Here is a 22,340-nt window from a genome sequence, read left to right as displayed (position 1 = left end):
GAACTTTTTTCGGGTATGACTGTTCATATTTTGCGTCTATTTTGAGCGTTTTTCTTTTCTAAATGCATTAAATACTTCAAACTCAGCGTAAATAATCATGTGAATGTAACAAATTTCCATAACTCTTCCAAAACTTTTTTTTCCAAGGTATTTTCCAGGCCTGTAAATAACCTTTTTGTTTTTTTATTCCATGACGTTTCCAGGTTTTCCATGTCCCGGTACATGACTCTTTACGTATCTCTACATCAACCTATTATTAACACATGTACACAGATACGGTTTTTAAAAAGTCAGCTTGCATTCTTTCCCTCCCCCTCTCCCCTCAATTCTTCAATCCCCCCCTCCCTCCTCATTAAAGACCCGGCAACTCATTTCATTGTTCTGCCATTTGTTTCAATTAAAGCTCGCCGCTCGCTGCCCACACCACGCAGCGCTTCTGTGTGCACGGAGCAGTTAATAAAGTACAATTCAGATTTTTCATTTTTCAGGAAATGGTATTAATAATTTGTGTACCCCCCCCCTCTCTCATCAGTCCTTAGAGGTCGTCGTCTTCTGCATCCTGCTCTACGTGTACAAGTGGAGGAAAGTGACGCACGTCGTCATCGTGCTGCTGCTGGTGGCGCTGCTCGGTATGAACCAGCGGGAGGCTCGTCTGACTAAAGGCCAGAGGTTATGGATTTAGCCCTTTTTAGGCGGTCGGAGGTTTGCTTCGTTGTTGCCTGGCTACCGATAAACCGGGACTCGCGCTCCCGCCCGCCGCTCCAGTTCAGAGCTGACCGGAGCGCGGCGGGGGGGGCGAATGAATAATTCACTGTTACTCGGCATGATAAGCTGAGTCCTTGAAGGCTGAGCACTGACGCGGTCTGTGGCCCCGCAGCCTCTCTGACCGTCATCTCCGTGAAAGCCGTGTCGGGGATGATCGCCGAGTCGATAAAAGGCCAGCTGCAGCTCATCTACCCCATCTTCTACGTCATGGTCGTGATCATGATCGCCTCCTGTGGCTTCCAGATCAAGTTAGTCAAGCTTTTGTTTTCCTCTCTCTCTCTCTCTTTCTCTTTGGACTCTTTCCCTCTTTTAAATCCGAGGTGAAACAATGACGCTGCACCTGCAGCATCACGGTGGATGAACAGGCCGCCGCACATTGTGTTCCATCACCAAGGTCGTTCTAGATTCACTGCAGCTCTCAAAACCTCTCTCTCTCCCTCTCTCTCTCTCTCTCTCCACAGATTTCTCAATCAGGCAATGAAAATGTTCGATGCCACCGAGGTGGTTCCCATCAACTTTGTGTTTTTCACCGCCAGTGCCATCGTTGCAGGTATGTCACCGTTAGAGCTTTCTCTCGCCCTGGGGCAAATATATACTAAATATGTATTTATTATGTCCCCCAAAAAATTGCATAATTCAACGTGTTCCTGGGAGAGTCCCAACGACTCACGTGGAAAGAATTAAGTGATACGAGATAGATATTTTTTGGACGAGCTTACAGGCCGCGCCCCTGTCCCACCGAGGATCACTTCGTCACCATCACCACGGCAACCTGTCATTGCTGACACACACACACACACACACACACTTGAGATGAGCTAATTGATGCATGCCATAAACTGTACATACTCTATGGCATATATAGTGTCAGATTGAGTTTTTAAAGTTAGATTTAGCTGAAAGTCACCAGATAACACGGCGACTTGTCCAACTGAAACACCTGTTGCTCTGAAACGGTCGAAAATATGAATTTAATAAAACCAGAGATGCAACAGCGAGACATTCTGAGGCCGAGTACAGTTTGAATCCGAGCGTCAGAGCTCGCTAACTCGTCTGGATGGTTAGTGTGAACAAACACTGTCAAGGGCTATTAATTCAGATTAATTATTGTTATTATTACACCTGTATTTCCCCTGCAGCGACATGTCAAAACAGCTGCTGCGGTGGTTCACTCCCGTATGTGTGAACCACTTCGCAGTTCAGATAAGCCACCTCAGTATTTATAGCCAGGTCGCCATTATAATAATAATAACTAGAATGGGCACTCGGTAGAGCGCATACCTTCGCATATCACAAGATTGGGCATTGAATTATGAACATTTTGGCATTAGTTGCATGCCAATTGGATAAAAATTGACCGCGCTATGGTACAAATAAGATGTTGACCTTTTCATGACCTTGACCTTGACCTTTGACCCGATTGATCCCAAAATCTAATCAAATGGTCCACCGATAATAACCAATCATCCCACCAAATGTCATGTGATTCGGTTTAATACTTTTTGAGTTATGCGAGTAACACGCATACAAATAAATAAATAAATACACGGCGATCAAAACATAACCTTCCGCATTTTCAATGCGGAGGTAATAATAATAATAATAATAATAATAAATCAGTAATAGTTTTCTTTGTTCAATCTGAAAACACCAAGACAAGCCGTGTCATCTCGTGGGAAATACACGCCCATAAAACTCGTTACTATGATTTAAATGGACCCGTCGTTACGAAAACCATTCCCTTATTTGGTCGTTGAGTAACTCGGAGTAAAACTTGGGTTTTCGGAGGAACAGATTATTTACTACGATCATACGGAGGAGGGAGAGCCACGAGACACGAGGCACACAGGACCAGCAATAACAAAAAACAGCTGATGTTTTCTGTCTGGGGGCGGAGCCTCATCCTTGAAGATTAGTCTGGTTCCACATTGAAGAACATGACTGCTTCCCTCGCAGGAGAAGTGTTACATGTTATTGGAGAGGGTTAAACAAATTCGATGACCCAACATACTTGTTGGAGCTATTTAATTTGACATTTGTATTTAGGTTTTATTGTAAAGTAATATTGATTATTTATTGCTTATTTTGGTTATATTTTGATATGTTAGTTGTTTCTCATGATAGTTGTAGTTTAGTTTAATATATTTAGTTTTAGGTTCACTGATTGGGTAACACCTGTGGTTATATGTAGAGGTGGGTAGGCACAGGACCAGCATGCACCAGGGTGGCCAATGTTTTTTTTACCACAGCACAGAGAGGAAGGGTCAACATTTTGTTTGTTCTTTTTTGTTGGTTTAAGAAATAAATTATCAAAAATAATAACAGGCGGAAATGGACATTACCTTTTTCTGCATGCGTCAACACCGAAACCCACGGTGCATCAGTGGCGGTTTGATTTATAGTTACTTTCGCATTGAAAATGCGGAAGGTTATGTTTTGATCGCCGTGTATTTATTTATTTGTATGCGTGTTACTCGCATAACTCAAAAAGTATTAAACTGAATTGCATGAAATGTGGTGGGATGATTGGTTATTATCCGGGGATCATTTGATTAGATTTTGGAATTGATCGGGTCAAAGGTCAAGGTCATGAAAAGGTCAAAGTCTTCTTTTTACCATAGCGCGGTCAATTTGGCATGCAACTAATGCAGAAATGTGGCTGCGGCGAAGGTATGCGCTCTACCGAGTGCCCGTTTTTGTTTGATTTCGTACGACAAATGGCCACTACAATACTCATTCAGTTAATAATCAAAACCCTGTAGATCAGGGGTGTCAAACTCGTGTTCACCGAGGGCCACATCAGCATCATGGCCGCCCTCAAAGGGCTGTAACTGAAACACTGTGTAAACCACTCCCCAACATATTGTTCAATAACCATCTTTGCATTCGGTTATTGTTCATTCGAGTGTAGAAATATGGTACGTAAGAAGATTTCTCGAATATTCTAATATAAATCCATTTAATTTGAAACCTTCAAAATAAAAGCACAGCATATTTTTCTTAAATTTCTTTAAGAAAAGGTGATCATCTGTCTTTCAAGCCACATACAATGACGTGGCGGGCCGGTTATGGCCCACGGGCCTCGTGTTTGACACCTGTGCTCTAGATGATCTACACTGAGTCTACAGGTTGGCGGTTCAATCCCCACCCTAGTCGATGTGTCCTTGAGCAAGACACTTTACCCTGAGTTGCTCCCTGTAGCTGAGTCTACGGCTTTGGATAAAAACTCAAATAACACGTCATGTCATGCTCTCTCTCTCCATTTTGCAGGGATCGTGTTTTACCAGGAGTTTGAAGACTTGGCCCTGCTAAACATTTTCATGTTTCTTTTTGGGTAAGTATCCCAAAATCACACACACACACCAGTATTTACAGCTCATTAAAATCTCGGTATTTACAGTTGCCACCCAACCCCCATAAAAAATATATATTTTCCAGCTGCCTCCTGTCTTTCCTCGGAGTCTTCCTGATCGCCCGAAACAAGCCAAAAATAAAGCAAGATCCCGATTTCATTGCAATGGATAGGATTTCTAGTAAGTTTATTTTAGTTATTTTAATTGGCTCGATTCACAATGCCGACTCTTATTTGTATTGATTGGGCGGCGGTGGCTGGTCTGAATCCCGGCGCCGTCTAATAACAACTTTATTCATATAGCACCTTTAAAAACAGAGTTTACAAAGTGCTCTATAGAGAATAAAGACAACATAAATGGAATGGTAAAATATAAAGAACAGACTAACTAAATTAATCAAAGAACTGCATAAAAGGACGACATCACGTGCATTTTTCTTATATTAGTATTTATTTTTTCTTTGTTTATTTTTTACTTTTCTCACAATACTCTGACTTTATGATGTTATGCCCACTGTTTCGTCGTCCTCTAGGTCTTTTGTCTCATAATAAATAAAAAAGGACGACATCGCTTAAAAGCTGTTCTATAAAAACGGGTTTTAAGAAGTGATTTAAAAGAAGTTTCTGATTCTAATGAGCTCGGCTGCGTCCACAGGGCGGAGCGACACAGACAGAGTGGAGCCCGGGGCCAACGCCCAGACGTACGGCTCGCTGGCCTCCAAACTCATGTGCAACAGGCGGACCCCCGAGGACGACGACTCGTGAAGCGGCTCCCGTCTGTTCGGGACTGCAACTTTATTGGGGAGGATTTGTACGTGTGCGTTCTTCAATAATATCTCGTTTATAGAAATTTAATGGGAGGCATCAATTCACAATTGGTGGCCATATTGGTCTTAAGATTTTATTTAATGAAGTATCCCTTTAAATAGGAGTGAGATGAATGCCCAGCAGTGTTATGAGGAAAGATTATTTCAGGAAAGGAAAAAGGTCATGAGGGCACTGTGACAAATGTCTTCCAGTATAACGTGTATTAAGTTGATTAAATTGCTCAGTGTGTGGATCAGTTGTCAATAAATAATTAAAAGATCTGATGTTTCAACAGTCGAAGTGCACTACTGCCCTCTAGTGGTGGGGGAGGCTCACACACACACACACACCTGTGGAGGCAATGATCTCAACATGAAATGACAGCCGCAGCTCAGTGAAGGTTCTTCACCTTCATAGATGTCGCTTGACCTTCAGCATGAAGCTCTTTAAAAAAGAGATTCAAGTAAGTTGGAATGAAGCGCTCCTAAAAAGCCAGCCCCCTTTCCCCTCAGATAAACCTCAAACTACGACCAAACCTTAAGTGTTGCCAAGCAACGGCACTCATCAGCCACCTACACATTATGGGATGTGTTCCAGCCAGTATAGCTATAAAAAGAGTAAAGCATCAGCTCAGTGTGTTTACTCACAACGGCTTAGAGTTCTACACAGAAATGTGACCAAAGATGACCAGTCAAACTATTTTTTAATACATTTGCATTTGATACAGAAACTGATCCCAAACTCACTCATTTGAAAAAAAGAAAAGAAAAAGAAGACGAGACCGCCACAAACATGATGACTCCCTCCATGAGTGTAAAATTAGCTTTGGCGTGATTAGTTTTGGGAACCCGATTGTATTTCAGTGAACCTTTTCCAAACTGAAACTATGAGGATATCTCTTGGAGAGTAAAAAAAATATACGCGCCTCTTATGCAACTTGTGATGTCAACATCCAGGTTCTCCTGGAAGTTCTGCCACGTTTCAAAATCACACCTCCAGGTTGACTTTGGCGAAGCGGTAGTGCAGCGACGTGGGGTTGCGCAGCAGCAACGTTCCTCTGCGCCGCGCCGGCTGGCCGGCGAGGGCGTCGAGGAGACCCGCCACGCTGACCAACCCCAGCGCCTCGCCGCGGCCCGCGGACAGCGAGAAGTCGCCCTGGGTGACCCAGCCCAGGGTCACCCGGGAGCAGTGGGAGGCGATGCTGGGCAGCGGGTCCGGCCACACCCCCGAGGCGAGGTCCGGGGAGGATTTGAGTCCTGCGGGTGCGGCGGGAGGGTCCGACTCTTTGCCCGCCGTCTTATCGGAACGCGAAGACGAGGCAGCAGCCGCCGCCGCCGCCTTGGCGTCCTTCTTCCGGCATCTAAACGGACCTTTGAAGTGGTCTTTGTGCGGCGGCTCTTGGGGGCCGCTGCCCACGGGCTCCGTGTCCAGCAGCATCAGGTCCGCCGCAGTCGGCACGCACACCATGGCGTGGAGCTCCGGCTTGCCCTTGGTCAGCAGCGACAGGCGCACCCACGCCAGACTCATGGCGTGCGCCGAGAGAAACCGCGCCGAGGCCGCCCCGTCGAGAGGAGGCACGGCGCGGCCGCGCGGCGCCCTTTGACCTTTGGAGGACGTGGGCGTGCACCAACCAGAGAGCAGCCGCAGCGACTTCCTGTTCCTGGGAAGCATGAAACACAACAGCCATTAATAAAGAGATTCATATGCACACAAAAAAAATGAAGTAGCAGAGGCCCCCTTGAAGCACCCTGAGGGACATTCAATCACGTTGAAGCACATTTTTTAATTCATAATGCCGAGAACAAAAAAAGGAAGCCCGTGGACATCCATCACAGTTTGTTCTCATAAAGTCAGTCGTTACTCAAAAGCTGGCGAGATGGTTTTATGAAGATAGATGAAACTCTTTCCCTCCCCCCCCCCCCCCTCCACGAATCTGTGTGATGTATTGCAGCAATTTAAGGCTGGATGTTCTTTGGCTGATGAAAGGAAGACGCGGCGGGCATCAATCAAGCCCGTCCAAAGCTTCATAAAGAGGAAAGAGGAAAGTCGTGATGATTGGAGGCCAACCACACCCTCCGCGAAAAGAACCGGCGCACATTTCTCCTCAAGGGACCTTTAAAAGTCAAGTGCAGGAATATTAGTAGAAGTGTGATTTAGATGTGCAGGATGTATAATTTTTTTTTTCAAAAGGGAGTTTGGTGTATAAACTGTTTGGAGTCAATACTGGACAGGAGGTTATTTTCACAATAAGACGAGAAAAAGGATGAAAAAAAGATCAGTATACGGGAAACATTTACCTCAGCACGGTGACCCGGCCCGGAGGCTTCGTTACAGCGACGTCTTCACGCGGCGCCACCACCGCTGCCACCTCCATCGCCGCGTCGGCAGACTCCGTCAGTCGGCCTTCTTCCCTCGCGATGAGCTCCCACTCCTCGGCCAGCTGTTGCCACGGGCAATAGAACGGGGCCAGACAGCCGTGTTTGATGTAATTGTTCCTTTTGGCGGGTGGATACCTGAGGGAGGGAGGAAGGTCAAACCCCTTGTCATGCCGTTTGTGCAGGGTTCTTACACATTTCGATAAATGGCTTCCCATGACTTTTACAGGACTTTTTCATGACTTTAAACCAAATTTCCATGACCAAACTGAAATCTCGGTTTAAACATGAACATTTTTGAAAATTGTGCGTATCGAGAGCGTACGCCGGCTTATATTTTGAGCGTCTTTCTTTAAAAAAACACATTAATTATTTCAAACTCGGCGTAAATGATCGTGTGATTATAACAAATTTCCAGGACTTTTCCAAAACGTTTATGATTTAAGTTTTTTCCATGACTTTTCCAGGCCTGGAAATGACCATTTTAAAATTCCATGACTTTTCCAGGTTTTCCATGACCGTACGAACCCTGTTTGTGGGCGAGCTTTGCCAAATCATGAGTGCAACTTGGGCAGACGGAGGAAGAGAAACATCTCGTGTGTGCGTGGTCGGAAAAAAAAGAGCTGCATGCTGGGAATTAAGCCGGGGTCAGCGCTGTGGAGGACGTTCCCTCCGTCAAAACCTCTAATCCAGTGACATTCTCCCCACTTACTGGGGCTCATGAACATGATCCTCTCCTAAAAGATGATCGTCCAGTCAGAAAGCATCAGAACACGACAAAAGCATCTCAAACCGTCTCATAGCTGGAAACATTTCCCCCCCGCAGTCTGAAAAAAAGGCTCATGTGAAGTGTGCCAAAGGTCGATTTAAATATATTGAAACGATTCCATCAGTGAAATGGACCTTCTGTATCCTGGGGTCATCATCACACACGTCATATTTGGGGTTTTCCTACCTTTTGAATTTGCCCAGCAGCTGGGCCTCCTGCTCCTCCTGAAAGCGAGCGCCCGCCGGGCAGTCGGGGTAATCGTGGGGGAAGTGGGCGGCTCCTTTGTTCTGAGAGTGTTTCAGACTCATGCTCAGGCCTCCGACGCGAACGCCTCGGTACACCTGGCAGACGGAGAGGCGAAAGCAGAGACGAGTGAACGCCGGATTTCGTGGGATTCGACAGTTTCAAAGTACATTTGACATTTCCCAGTGGGAAAATCAAAACAAAAATGGAACCGCCCCAAAACATGAAGGAGGCAACCCAAATAAATAATGCATCTTTCACGGTGACATACACCGTGTACATCCTGCCTGCCTTCAGTGACATAACAGAAAACCTGCATGTTTAGTTTTAACTACAGTCTCCGCCTCCGACAGGTTACATTCATGTCTTCACGTCATGCGATAGTCATAATTGGCAGCACGGTTGAAATCAGACACAGAGACATTTTTAAGTGACATCTTTATAATAAAATTATTTAGAACTTTTTTATATATATATATATAAAATTATATATTTTTAAAATATATATTTTATATTTTATAATATAAATATTTTTATTTAAATAATATTTGTATTCACAAGATTCACTATTTAAAAATAAAAATGTATCCAAATATTTAGAAATATATATTTATATTCTAAAATATAATATATAGATAATTATTGCGTGTATCATTATATTTTATAATTTAAATCTCATTTAAAAAAAAGTATATATTTGTATTCAAAAGATTTCAAAGCCATAATTTTTTTAATAACATTTTGAAGCATGGCGTTTCTACTAATCCTCTCATACTCTGTGCTTTGCTGTAAAAACCTCACCTAAGTGACCTGCCACAATCTGGTGTAGTTTTTTCAGAGGTTATCCCGCTGCAACGGTACACATCAAAATGTCCACCGCTCTGACCGTCTCCTCCTCTCACACTTCTTTAGTTGTGACCGTAGACTAGGTTTAACAACTGTCGGCCAAATACAACTGCTCCAAAAATGCTACCTCCTGGCAGAATGAATATAGGTAATAATTCCAAAGATAATAAAGTGGAATTCACTGCACCGCCTACATCTACACGACCTACCAGTGGGACCCAGAAGGCCATGCCCCATCCTTTGGGCAGCAGCAGGTCCCATCCAGCACCCCAGGAGGTCATGTCATGCCCCACCTGCTTGCCCGGCTGGTGGACCAGCAGGACGGGGACTCGGCCCTGCGGGGGAGTGCGGCTCAGCCTGGAGCCCGGCACCAGCAGCTCGCTCCTCATGTGGTTCAGCAGCTGTAGGGCAACGCGGAGAACAATGCTAGGAGGTGAGAGACACATCCAAGCTCACCTTCGCTTCGAGGAATAGAGACGATTTACTATTTTACCAACTTGACATCTTAGAATAACCATTACTGATCTACCCTGTACGACATGCAACTACCTTGTTGGAGATCTTGTTGTCCGTGACGTTGTCCCGGACGGAGCTTTCCCACAGGGAGCTCTGACCGCAGTGTGCCGGTGGTCCTCGCAGCATCAGCTCCCTCCTCTTCTCCTCCTCCCCGTCTGAAACGAACACACAGCACACACATGGCACGCTCCTGTATGACCGGCGTCTCTCGTGTCAGAGGGGGAGCTCTACACCCCGACGTTTATGAATCCTTCATTTTATCAAATGGAATCCCATTGAGATTTTAAAAAAAATCTTTTGAAGGTGACCTAATCATAATGATGCAGCTGTGGTGAGCCCCGAGTCCCAATGAGTCGTTTGGTGCAGCAAATATTTTAAACCCTAAATACGATGCACGAAATGTACAATGTAAATATTGGAGATTCCTGAAATTAGAGATCATGGAGCCAAAATAAAGGCATAACACAATATCAGTGTCATGGTAGTCAGAATTGTATGGGGTTTAAATAGAGAATACTTTGGGGAATGAGAAAAGTATCTGAAAATTCATACTAAATTTCAATTTATATACCCCGATATAACCTGAAAATCATTAAAAGTGATAAAATATCAAAATGAAAACCTATTCTTTTGAGAGTTGTTCCTGATCCGATGTGAGGTCAAAGGTCAGGGATGTCGTATGTGTACAGATTGTAAAGCCCTGAGGCAAATTTGTAATATTGGGCTTTATAAAATAAACTGAGTTAGATAGATAGATATATACTTTATTAATCCCCAAGGAGAAATTTGTAGTAAACAGTTTCAAATATATTAGACAGTCTGAAACTGAACATTTCAAACGAGGCTACAAAGCCATTCATTCACACGTTAACATTATTAACCACAGTGCATGTCTTCAGGTGAGCAGCTCAGTTAAAAAAGAAAGAGAAATTAAAACGTGAAACTCTTGTTAAACTAGTGACGTCATTATTTTGCGATACTAAGTCACAGATTTGAAGAATAATCCTGGATTCCATTATATTGGATGTTATGTCTGCTAATGCCGATCCAGCTGCTGGGAAACGCAAAGCAAGAAATGTCGATTGTTGATTTTAAATTTATGAGTCGAAGATTTGGTGGATGTTTGTAGTCCAATGTGTGACATACGAGGCCCCGAGCCCCTAATATCACGTGAGCAAAGCACTAGCAATGTAAACAAGGATTTGTGGAAGCAGTCATAACGCATTATACGAGACAACTGGAGTATTTATTCACGTTTGACTGGATTTATTTCGGCCTCTTAGTCTAGGCATGTGCAAGCTGAGATAACGAGGTGGACTCCGTGTTCCATCAGAAGCGAGCGAAGGGAATCGGCCGTCGTCGGTCACTGAGGGCGTGTTTGGAGCACAGGGTCCTGCCAGGATTCGAACCTGGAACATCTGCATGGCCAGGCAGAGGCCCCCCGGAGCACAGAACCAGATGTGTACTCACTGACCCGACCTCGAGACCACAGACGGAACCGATCCCACGCTCGGCGAGAAAAGGTGCACCGATCACCACCAGGTGTGTGTGTGCGTGCGTGCAACGGTCGCTGCTATAATATTGATTAAACAAATACGACCCGTAATTGGTTTAAATAAAAAATAATAATAACTATAGATATGTGTTAATCAGTGGTCAGGTTTCTGCTGGTCTATATCAAAAGGGAACATTGCTATGTGAAGACTATATGAGATAAAATAGTCACGCATACATATAGCAATTGTGAAATCCTTTTAATAAAAATATATATATATTATATATATTTTGTAACAATGTTTGTATAACTATATATTGTAAAAAATATATAATATTTTTATGAAAATTATTTTTTCTAATATTTTGAAGCATCACATTTTTTATTATACTTGCGCGCATATATATATACGCTCTGTGCTTTGCAACTTCACTGTAAAACCTCCCATAGGTGACCTGCTACAACCTGGTTTAGTTTTTTCAGATTTCAGTTAGCTTTTTTGCCCGCTACCGCAAAAGTGCTACCTCCTGGCAGAAATTATTATAAATAATAATTAAAAAGATAAAGTGAAATTCACTGCATGGTTCACTCCACTCTGGATCGTGGACATTGCCTACAACTAAATATTCATTCATTATGTCATATTCATTGAATGTGTTTATGTAACTCTGTAACGCTGTTCATTCTGGTCACATGACGTCTATTCTTCCGTCCATCCTGGAGAGGGATCCTCCTCTGTTGCTCTCCTGAAGGTTTCTTCACTTTTTTTCTTCTATTTCTTGGAAGTTTTTCCTGATCCGATGTGAGGTCAAAGGTCAGGGATGTCGTACGTGCACAGATTGTAAAGCCCTCTGTAATTTGTGATATTGGGCTCTGCAAAATAAACTGAATTGAGAACCCTGTGCATCTGTAAACTAAATACCCACAATGCCCCGCTGTGTGTCTAGTAGGTCAGATGTTACCTTGTGCCTGCTTCACACAGGGTGAAGCTTTGACCCTCTTTGTTGGTAAGGTCAGCCTGGGGTCATCAACAGTTAGACCCAGCACTGCGCCCGAGGGGAGCTCTCCAGACGAATAGATGCCTGGATGAATGGCAGTCAGGGTGATCTGAACATGCAGACACGTGCCTCACTCCACGGCAACATTATTAAAGTATTATCCAACGGGAAGGACAGCATACGATTCATAATGACAAAAAGATCATCAGTAGACCTTTCAGCAGGTGGAAGACATCGGCTTGTTGTCGATGCAGATTCATCTGGCTCTCGTTTTTGCAGTGCTCCGGCCACCAGAGGAAAGAGGGATGGGATGCATCCTTTCCCTTCAAAATAAAAGCCTCTCGTAAAAACACAGTCCTTCGGCGAGAAATGCATGAATGCATTTCACAAGTCTTACGTCACAGGCTGTCGCCGCTTCCAGAGTTGCCGCCAGAACCGAATGGGACTGCGGTCCAATCAGACGGTAGCGTACAATCTCCATGGTGAGATCACTGCAACAGACGTCAAAGAAGATAATACCCCATCACCATTTGGAGTGAAAGTAATGCATTGAAGCCAAATGTTACTCAATTAAATTGCTTACTAACTACTCTAACCTTATAACTATCCCGTTTGAGCTGGACTTCCAAGTAACTGGGGTGGTGGGAGATCTGGTTCCATCTCCCAGGATCATCTTAGCAGAAGGTTCCCTGGCATCTTTAAAAGTTCGCTTTCTCTTGGTTCCAGTTGTCGGCTTAGACTCGGGGGTCTTTTCCGGCTCCGGTTCTGGTTCCAGGGCGGGAACAACCTCAGCAGGTGTCACCGCTGGAGGAAGAACCGCCTCATCACACTGGCAGACCGCTTGTAACTCGGGAAGAAGGTCCTGCAAGGAGCAGACAGTTACGAGTCAACGGCTGTGTTATCCTGTCACTGAAACTCAAATTAAACCTTTCACCAACTAGATTTGTCTAAATATTACTTCCTAATTATCTTAAATTCATAAATGTGCCCAGCGCACCTGTTTGATGGTGGGATGAACCCAAATCCACAGCTGCCTGTGGGTCGAGCCCTGTGCACGGGGTCTCCAGAGGAAGGTGACGGGGCCCAGGGGCTGCAGCGGGTACTGACCCGCTCTGTACACGTCCACGCTGCCCTGTCTCTGCCCCGACAGACTCAGGGCTGCAGCAAACGTGGGACCTGAAACACACACACACACACTGTTTACGCAAAGTGTTCCATCCAAACTGGAAAACAGGTCCACATTACAGCTGCAACTAACAATTATTTTAATGATCGATTAATCTGTCTATTAGATGATGAATGGGATAAATAAATAAAAAAAACATTGATTTCCAACCTTTTTTGCAAAAAAAAAAGAACTCGCAACGCTTTACTATTTGTGGTTCATTCCCACCTGAGGGGGCGGGGCTTATCTCTGTTGCTTTGCTCCGTGGAAACGGTTATCATTTCCGCCTTTCACAATGGAGAACTCAGCACTCAACTTAAAGAAAAAAAATAGTATCCGCAAACATCTCCGCAACTTAATGAACGGCATAGCGAATCGATAATGAGATTCGTTGCCAACTATTCTAACAATAGATTTTTATCGATTCGTTGTTGCAGCACTAGTCCATATTCATCATAACGTGAAGCATTAAATAAAGACAACATGATGGCGTTGGGCGTGTTCTCACCGGCCTCCTTGCTGGTCAGCTGGGACAGAGAAGCCAATAGCGTGTCTTCCTCTCCCTGAAGCTCTATGCAGCAGTAGTAAGACAGGTCCTGAGTAAAAAACAACCAAAAAAGGTCATATTTGTGGATCTGGCTGTGAAATCCCATTCATGCCATCCTCATGTTGTGACAGCAAAGACACCTGATGGTTACCTGCATCAGGCAGTGGCTGCTCATGGCCCTGTAGCTCGCCCGGTAGCACTTGTACGTGGGTCTGACCCCGAGGCAGTAGCCCCACTTCTTCTCCATGTGGAAGCGCTTGGCGTGCCAAATGTGCGTCTCCAGCCATTTGTTCTTCCTCTGGCGGCGGTTGAACTCCAGCAGTAGATCGCCGTGCCGCCGGCGGGCCTTGCGGCTCCTGCACTTCGACACTTGCTTCTTCTTCTTCGAGGGGTCGGCCTGGAGGCTCTTCGCTCGCTGGACGAGGGAAGGAAATAAATAATGTCACCGCGCTCCGAAGAAGGGGGAAGACGGTTTAATGATTATATTCAGAGCCTCGCCATTCTGTTGGCCACGTCTCTCAGCCGGCACGGGAGCCGCTTGGTGTTGTGGCTCATGGCCCGCCTCCTCATGTGTTTGGGCAGCGCTCCAAAGACATGGCTGCTGCCCGTCGTCTTGGTGGCGGCTTTCAGCATCGTCCTCACCTCCGACGCCCTGGCCGTGGCAAACGCTCCAGCTGACGAGGAGCAGAGGGAGACGGGTGGAGGCCGTGAATTTAAGATGTCAGCAGTCTGAGTGACATTGCATTTGCAGTGTGCTTAGTTAGTGTGTGTGTGTGTGTGTGTGTTTACTTCAAGGACAACAAGAAAAAACTAGACCACATAAGCAATGGAAGTTAAGAGTAATGTCAGATCATTTTCTATGGTCTGCAGTATGAGAAATGGTCAAAGATGGATCTTTATCGTCATAGGGTGGTGGAGACATTATGCAATCGTGACCCACCATTTGCAGTGTAATATGAATATGTAAGAGTGGGTCAAGGTGTTTACCAGTGATTTGGTTGGGCATCTCCTTGGCATAGCCTCCACCATCTTTGTGGTGTCCTCGGACCCATCCGCCCCGTGGTTGAGGGCTCTTTGACCTTTCTGTATTAGGATGGACACCAAATGGACCACTCCTACCACCACCAGCATCTCCTCCTCCTCCTCCTCCTCCTCCTCCTGTGGGAAGACCATCATTTATTAATGTGCCTAATGCTTTCTGAACAGCTTTGTTAAAGACACTCAACAAAAAAATAAACAGTCAGCGTTTTGGTCCGTCTCTTAGCCTCTTCATGTGGTTCTGACTTAAAGAAGAGCCCGGCGTCAACCACCATTATATTTGTTACTGTGCTTTTACAATCTTAGCATAGGAGCCCACAGCTCATCTTCACCCAGAGGTCCCCTCGTGAGATAGATCAACTGTACACATGACATCTACTGCTTCTGTCCATCCGGGGAGAGGGCTCCTCCTCTGTTGTTGAAAGGTTTCTTCCCTTTTTTCCTGATCCGAGGTGAGGTCAAAGGTCAGGGCTGTCGTATGTGCACATATCGTAAAGCCCTCTGAGGCAAATTAGTAATTTGTGATATTGGGCTATATAAAATAAACTGAATTGAATCAACTCTGGCCCCAGATAAGTGGGCATTGGACGGGTTGAAGGCAGCTAGAGTCGACATGTGCGGTGACCTGTATACAAGAGATGCGTTCACGTACCGGTGAACGGAGCGGCCCCCCCGTTTTTCTGCGCGCTGCTCTCCTCGTGACGGGGAGAAGCGGAGTACTGGACGCTGGCGGGCTGGTTCCTCATCTTCTTCTCACGCATCTTCACTTTAGCTGCAGACATTTTTTTTCTACGGAACATAACAGCAGACACACGAGCTCAGCGAGGAGCCGACACTTAAAAACCCCAGCATGACTTGACAGCATCTGCTATTGCTAACGTTAGCCAGCTGGCTAGGCTAACCTTACTCCACGTGCCGTTGTTGTTTGTTCAGCTAATAAACAACAACAAATACAAAACGGATCCAAACAAGATTCAGAGTGGTTACACAACATATGCTCACCTCTGTACTCCCCAGTTTTAGAGGTCCTGTCTACTTCCAGTCAGCTACCATGTGAGTTTTCCTCACGCTGGTTGACGTAATGTCTACTTCCGGAAACGTGGTGTTCATGGGATTTGTAGTGTACATGGCGCAACTTAAAGTTATAATGCAAACCAACGGCAACTTATATCGACATACGGTCTTTATTTTTTTCAAGAGCGACGTTACATATGTATCTGACCATTACACATTCCGATAGTCTGCCCAGAACAAAAAAGTAGAAAATAAAAAACACATTTGCGCCTTTTAAACGCACTTTACGGTAACGCCGCTCTGACGTCACCCGGTGCTCTCCTCGTAGCTCTGTGACAGCACTAGTTTCATTCACGCCGTCTGGTTCACGCATTCATAATAACATGGCTGCATTAATCAGGAGGATCATCAGCACAGCTAAAGCTCCCGCCGCTATCGGCCCGTACAGGTGAGCAGAGACGTGGAGGCGCACCGAGTCACAGCTGACGCGCACAGCGGGCTAACTGCAGGTTAAACTGACCTGCATTATGTGCGTTGTTATTACTATTCAGCATTATGCTGGGGATATGATGTGAAGAGAGTCACGGCCATTGGGATTTCCCCTCAATATCAACACATGGTTGTGTTTAAGTGCACGGTGGCGTCCAGGAAGTTAGAGGTTGCAGGTAGAGCAGCAGTCACTCAATGTTTGGGAGCAAAGTGCAAGTTTATTTTTGGGGTTGCACTTTAAACTTTGAAAACAGCAAACTGTATTGCAGAGCTCCTTCTAAAGTGTAACATGCCAGTATTACAATGTTAGGTCAAATTGTTCACCTTGACTTGTGCGATAAGATGATGGCATTGATGTATAAGATATATTTATATTATAAAATATATATAAAATATATTCTTTCATAAATATTTTTTTAAATATTTATTTTCTTTTTTAAATATGTTGTAATATAAATAATGTTATTTATTTTATATATTATTATTTATATATTTTATATATAAAAATGTTTTCTTTATATATATATATATATATTATAAAAATATATTATATATAAAATGATATATATATTATTTGTTATATGTATTATATTTTATAATAAAACGTATTTATTTTAATAATAAATAGCATTATTTCAGTTCTACAAATATTAAAATAAAATTGTAATATTATATATAATAGAGATAAATATATATAATATTGTATATATATTATGTTATATATATTATATAGAATAATATATATACATTATTTATATATACAATTATATCAATAATATATATATTGTTTTATATATATATAGTATTTTCTAATAGAAATATACATATTTTATATATATATAAAATAATATATACAAAGTAAATATAATGTATACTACAAAACATAATAGTAAAAAATTTAACTATTTAAAAATAATAATATTGAAAAGAAATATACAAATATTCCAAATCTATTAAATATTAATATTATACAATACAATATATATAATTTATATAAATATATATGAACAAAATATACAGTATGTATTCTTTTTATATAATATATATATAATTTTTTTCTCATAGAATTTACGCATTATAAGTAACTTTGGAAATGAAGAGTGTCTCCGCATTTCTTGTCTGTTTGTTCTCCATCTGTCGTGATAAAAAGGGACAAGAGGATTCTGCAGTCTTTCTGGAAGAGGCTACCCGGCCTTCAATCCCATCTCCGTGACTCTTTGTCCCCGTTTCTGTGTGTCCCTTAGCCAAGCGGTGCAGGTGGATCGGACCGTGTACATCTCGGGGCAGCTGGGGATGAATCCTGCCAGTGGACAGTTGGTGGACGGGGGTGTTCAGGCTCAAACCAGACAGGTGACCCACCACAAAACACCCTCCCATGGATGTGGTTTAACAGTTCTCCACTTCATTCTGGTCGTAAAATGACTCTAAGGTTTCTTATATTCTATTCATCGAGAGGCTAATATTGAGGAGTACATTTATCCTGTATTCAGTGGTTCGCTCTCGTATCATTTCCATCTCCTGTTCTGTTGGCTTGTCTCACAAATGACCAAATCCAGATAAAAAAACAATTATAATATAGATATATATAGTATATATATAAAATAAATAACATTATGTCAAATAATTGATATGTATTAATTTAATATATATAATTTTGTTTATTATATTTTATAATATAAATAATGTTATTGATGTTATATATATATATATATTATTTTTTAGATATATAATTATATATGTATGAATAACATTATTTATATTATGAAATATTATATTTAAATATTATAGCACTGACATCTGGAATTTCTTTTTCCCCACAGGCTCTTGTGAATATGGGTGAAATCCTGAAAGCTGCCGGGTGCGGCTATGAGAACGGTGATGCAGAAATAAAGTGAAGTTCCCACGGGGGAGAACTAATCTATCGCAGGTCTTCACATCCACTTTGTCTTTTATCTCCTGCAGTTGTCAAAACCACAGTCCTCTTAACTGACATGAATGACTTCACCAGCGTCAACGACATTTACAAGCAGTGTAAGTATCATTCATTCACGTATCAATATGAGTTTTTATTAGCAATCTGTCATTGCTGCTGAGCCATGAACAAAACCCAACACTTCTTACTTGCAGTATAGACTTCCCCACTGGGTGGCAGCACAACCCAGGGAACAGTCATCAACCAGACACACTTACTTGTTACCTAATCAGTGACTTTCACTTGAAGGCTTCCTCGTCACTGCCTTTTGAGCATACTGGCTTCATTCTTACCCAGAGTTCAAATGGTCAATAGTCACATGCTTCTTTTAATTCTTCATTCATTGGCTTTGAACACCATTATATTTGTCCGGGCACATCCTTGAGATGATTGTTGTCCTTGAATTAGCCTCCCAGTATTGTAAATATGCCGAAGGAGCACATTCAGAGGTATGGAACGTGAGAGGCACCGCTGATGTTTGCTCACTGAGCTCAGAGTGAAACCTGATTGGCTGCTAAATATGATTTAAAAATATATACACTACCGTTCAAAAGTGTGGGATCACCCAGACAATTTCGTGTTTTCCATGAAAACTCACACTTTTATTTATCAAATGAGTTGCAAAATGTATAGAAAATATAGTCAAGACATTGACAAGGTTAGAAATAATGATTTGTATTTGAAGTATTAATTTTTTTCTTAAAACTTTGCTTTCGTCAAAGAATGCTCCTTTTGCAGCAATTACAGCATTGCAGACCTTTGGCATTCTAGCTGTTAATTTGTTGAGGTAATCTGTTGAAATGTCACCCCACGCTTCCTGAAGCACCTGCCACAGGTTGGATTGGCTTGATGGGCACTTCTTGCGGACCATACGATCAAGCTGCTCCCAGAACAGCTCAATGGGGTTGAGATCTGGTGACTGTGCTGGCCACTCCATTACAGACAGCATACCAGCTGCCTGCTTCTTCCCTCAATAGTTCTTGCACAATGTGGAGGTGTGCTTTGGGTCATTGTCCTGTTGGAGGAGGAAATTGGCTCCAATCAAGCGCTGCCCACAGGGTATGGCATGGCGTTGCAAAATGGAGTGATAGCCTTCCTTATTTAAAATCCCTTTTACCTGGTACAAATCTCCCACTTTACCAGCACCAAAGCAGCCCCAGACCATCACATGACCTCCACCATGCTTGACAGATGGTGTCAGGCACTCTTCCAGCATCTTTTCACCTGTTCTGCGTCTCACAAATGTTCTTCTGTGTGATCCAAACACCTCAAACTTGGATTCATCTGTCCAGAACACCTTTTTACAATCTTCCTCTGTCTAATGCCTGTGTTCTTTTGCCCATACCAATCTTTTCTTTTTATTGGCCAGTCTCAGATATGGCGTTTTCTTTGCCACTCTGCCTAGAAGGCCAGCATCCCGGAGTCGCCTCTTCACTGTCGACGTTGACACTGGCGTTTGGGTACCATTTAAAGAAGCTGCCAGTTGAGGACCTGTGAGGCGTCTATTTCTCAAACTAGAGACTCTAATGTACTTGTCTTCTTGCTGAGTTGTGCACCGGGGCCTCCCACTTCTCTTTCTGCTCTGGTTAGAGCCCGTTTGTGCTGTTCTCTGAAGGGAGTAGTACACACCGCTGTAGGACATTTTCAGTTTCTTTGCAATTTCTCGCATGGAATAGCCTTCATTTCTAAGAACAAGAATAGACTGGCGAGTTTCACATGAAACTTCTTTTTTTCTGGCCATTTTGAGAGTCTTATCGAACCCACAAATGTGATGCTCCAGATATTCAACTAGCTCAAAGGAAGGCCAGTTTTATAGCTTCTCTCATCAGCAAAACAGTTTTCAGCTGTGCTAACATAATTGCACAAGGGTTTTCAAGGGTTTTCTAATCATCCATTAGTCTTCTAAGGCGATTAGCAAACACAATGTACCATTAGAACACTGGAGTGATAGTTGATGGAAATGGGCCTCTATACACCTATGGAGATATTTCATTAGAAACCAGACACTTCCACCTAGAATAGTCATTTACCACATTAACAATGTATAGAGTGTATTTCTGATTGATTTCATGTTATCTTCATTGAAAAAAACAATGCTTTTCTTTGAAAAATAAGGACATTTCTAAGTGATCCCAAACTTTTGAACGGTAGTGTATATTATACATATTATTTTATACATATATTATATTTTGTTATATTGTATATTATTATATAAATAATATAATTTATTTTATATATATTATTTTATATATAAAATATATATATACAATAAATAACATTCATATTATGAAATATAATATAACAAAATTATATTTAAAGATATTTTTGTAAAACAAACATTATTAAAGTATTATGAAAAAATTATATTATAAAATATATATATAGAAAAAAATATTATTTTATATCTATATATTATAGTTTTGCATAACGTCTGAATGTGCAGCAGTAAAAGGGCCACTATGGAAAGAGAAAAGGTAACTCCTTTCCCACAGAGTCAATATTGGACACAATACCGGACACCAAACGTTCCATGATCAACACGAGCTCATGATGGATGTAGGTTCAGTGACGTGTCTCAGCAGGAACATTTATTGGTTTACCTGTGTGTTACCTGCAATCCAAACAAAGGCTTTTTTATTTCATACAAGGTCTGTCTGTCTGTGAGTGTGTGTCTGTGTGGGTGTGTCTGTGTGTGTGTGTGTGAGTGAGTGAGTGATGCCATTAATCATGCCGCTCTCCAGTCTTCAGCATCAACTACCCGGCCAGAGCTGCTTACCAGGTGGCTGCTCTCCCCAGAGTGAGTATGTGACCAACACTTTTTCCATCCATTCCACAGTGGATTCATCGGTACTGAAACCGGCATCGTATGTTCTCTCTCTCCGTCTTTTTTTTTCCTTCTTCTTTTTCCTAGGCTGGCCTGGTTCAGATCGAAGCAGTCGCCGTATTGGGCCCTCTGACCGACGCTTCCTAACAACAAGTGCATCTATTAAAAAACAAAGCAAGAACTCTTATTTTATCTAAACGAGTGCCTTGTGAAGTCGTGTAAAGTGGATCCTCTCTCGTTGAGGCTGGATGATTAATTATTACTCAATCATCAAAAAACTTCTTTCGTTTCATTGATGTGAACAAAACTATTTCTGAGCATATAATTGATCAAATATATTGATATATTTATATTTATAAATAATAAATATATATGTAATAATATACAGGACTGTCTCAGAAAATTAGAATATTGTGATGAAGTTCTTTATTTTCTGTAATGCAATTAAAAAAACAAAAATGTCATGCATTCTGGATTCATTACAAATCAACTGAAATATTGCAAGCCTTTTATTCTGATTTATTGCTGATTATGGTTTACAGCTTAAGAAAACTCAAATATCCTATCTCTAAATATTAGAATATCATGAAAAAGTATACTAGTAGGGTATTAAACAAATCACTTGAATTGTCTAATTAACTCGAAACACCTGCAAGGGTTTCCTGAGCCTTGACAAACACTCAGCTGTTATAAATCTTTTTTTTACTTGGTCTGAGGAAATATTAAAATTTTATGAGATAGGATTTTAGAGTTTTCTTAAGCTGTAAGCCATAATCAGCAATATTAAAAGAATAAAAGGCTTGCAATATTTCAGTTGATTTGTAATGAATCCAGAATGCATGACATTTTTGTTTTTTAAATTACATTACAGAAAATAAAGAACTTTATCACAATATTCTAATTTTCTGAGACAGTCCTGTATATATATATATAATAAATTTATTATTATATATATATATTTATAATATATTTTGAAATTTCCCCACTGGGACGAATAAAGGAATATCATATCATATATCAAATCTCAAATGTGTCAACACGGGTCCCTTTTTAAGATGGAGCAAATGGTCCCTGAGGAAGATTAATAAATGGTCTTTTATCTATGGAGCTGTTTGTATCACTTGG

General features: G+C 42.1%; 3 protein-coding genes across 4 annotated transcripts in view; 2 read left to right on the top strand and 1 right to left on the bottom strand.

Annotated features, from left to right (window-relative positions):
* Positions 1-5,204, top strand: part of LOC130206257 (NIPA-like protein 2) — a 38,587-nt gene extending 33,383 nt beyond the window's left edge. The window contains exons 6-11 of the mRNA XM_056434138.1: positions 533-629; positions 878-1,013; positions 1,227-1,315; positions 4,036-4,099; positions 4,204-4,298; positions 4,773-5,204. Of these exons, the coding sequence (XP_056290113.1) occupies positions 533-629; positions 878-1,013; positions 1,227-1,315; positions 4,036-4,099; positions 4,204-4,298; positions 4,773-4,882 (591 nt within the window). The 3' untranslated portion in view covers positions 4,883-5,204. The remainder of the gene's footprint in view (positions 1-532; positions 630-877; positions 1,014-1,226; positions 1,316-4,035; positions 4,100-4,203; positions 4,299-4,772) is intronic.
* Positions 5,205-5,610: 406 nt separating this feature from the next.
* pop1 (POP1 homolog, ribonuclease P/MRP subunit) lies at positions 5,611-16,000 on the bottom strand. 2 transcript variants are annotated; one of them, XM_056434136.1, is made up of 16 exons: positions 15,919-16,000; positions 15,569-15,705; positions 14,866-15,033; positions 14,377-14,552; positions 14,030-14,293; positions 13,840-13,927; positions 13,164-13,342; positions 12,763-13,028; positions 12,564-12,657; positions 12,381-12,489; positions 12,131-12,250; positions 9,707-9,828; positions 9,367-9,558; positions 8,255-8,409; positions 7,222-7,437; positions 5,611-6,584 (listed from the first exon to the last, which is right to left on the bottom strand). In XM_056434136.1, exons 2-16 carry the CDS (start codon positions 15,696-15,698, stop codon positions 5,912-5,914), a joined length of 2,952 nt encoding a protein of 983 aa, XP_056290111.1. In that variant the 5' UTR covers positions 15,699-15,705; positions 15,919-16,000; the 3' UTR covers positions 5,611-5,911. The 2 variants fall into 2 exon arrangements, with proteins under 2 accessions (XP_056290111.1, XP_056290112.1); XM_056434137.1 differs by having other exon boundaries at positions 14,866-15,030.
* A 246-nt stretch (positions 16,001-16,246) lies between these two features.
* Positions 16,247-22,244, top strand: rida (reactive intermediate imine deaminase A homolog). Its single transcript, XM_056434141.1, has 6 exons — positions 16,247-16,378; positions 17,664-17,769; positions 18,240-18,294; positions 18,382-18,450; positions 21,133-21,188; positions 21,303-22,244. The coding sequence occupies exons 1-6, from the start codon at positions 16,314-16,316 to the stop codon at positions 21,360-21,362; spliced, it is 411 nt and encodes a 136-aa protein (XP_056290116.1). The 5' UTR covers positions 16,247-16,313; the 3' UTR covers positions 21,363-22,244.
* The last annotated feature ends 96 nt before the right edge of the window (positions 22,245-22,340 follow it).

Source organism: Pseudoliparis swirei, chromosome 16, assembly GCF_029220125.1.
Source record: "Pseudoliparis swirei isolate HS2019 ecotype Mariana Trench chromosome 16, NWPU_hadal_v1, whole genome shotgun sequence".
NCBI lineage: Eukaryota > Metazoa > Chordata > Actinopteri > Perciformes > Liparidae > Pseudoliparis > Pseudoliparis swirei.
The sequence above is the reverse complement of the archived record's forward strand: the minus strand, read 5'-3'. Positions and strand labels throughout refer to the sequence as shown.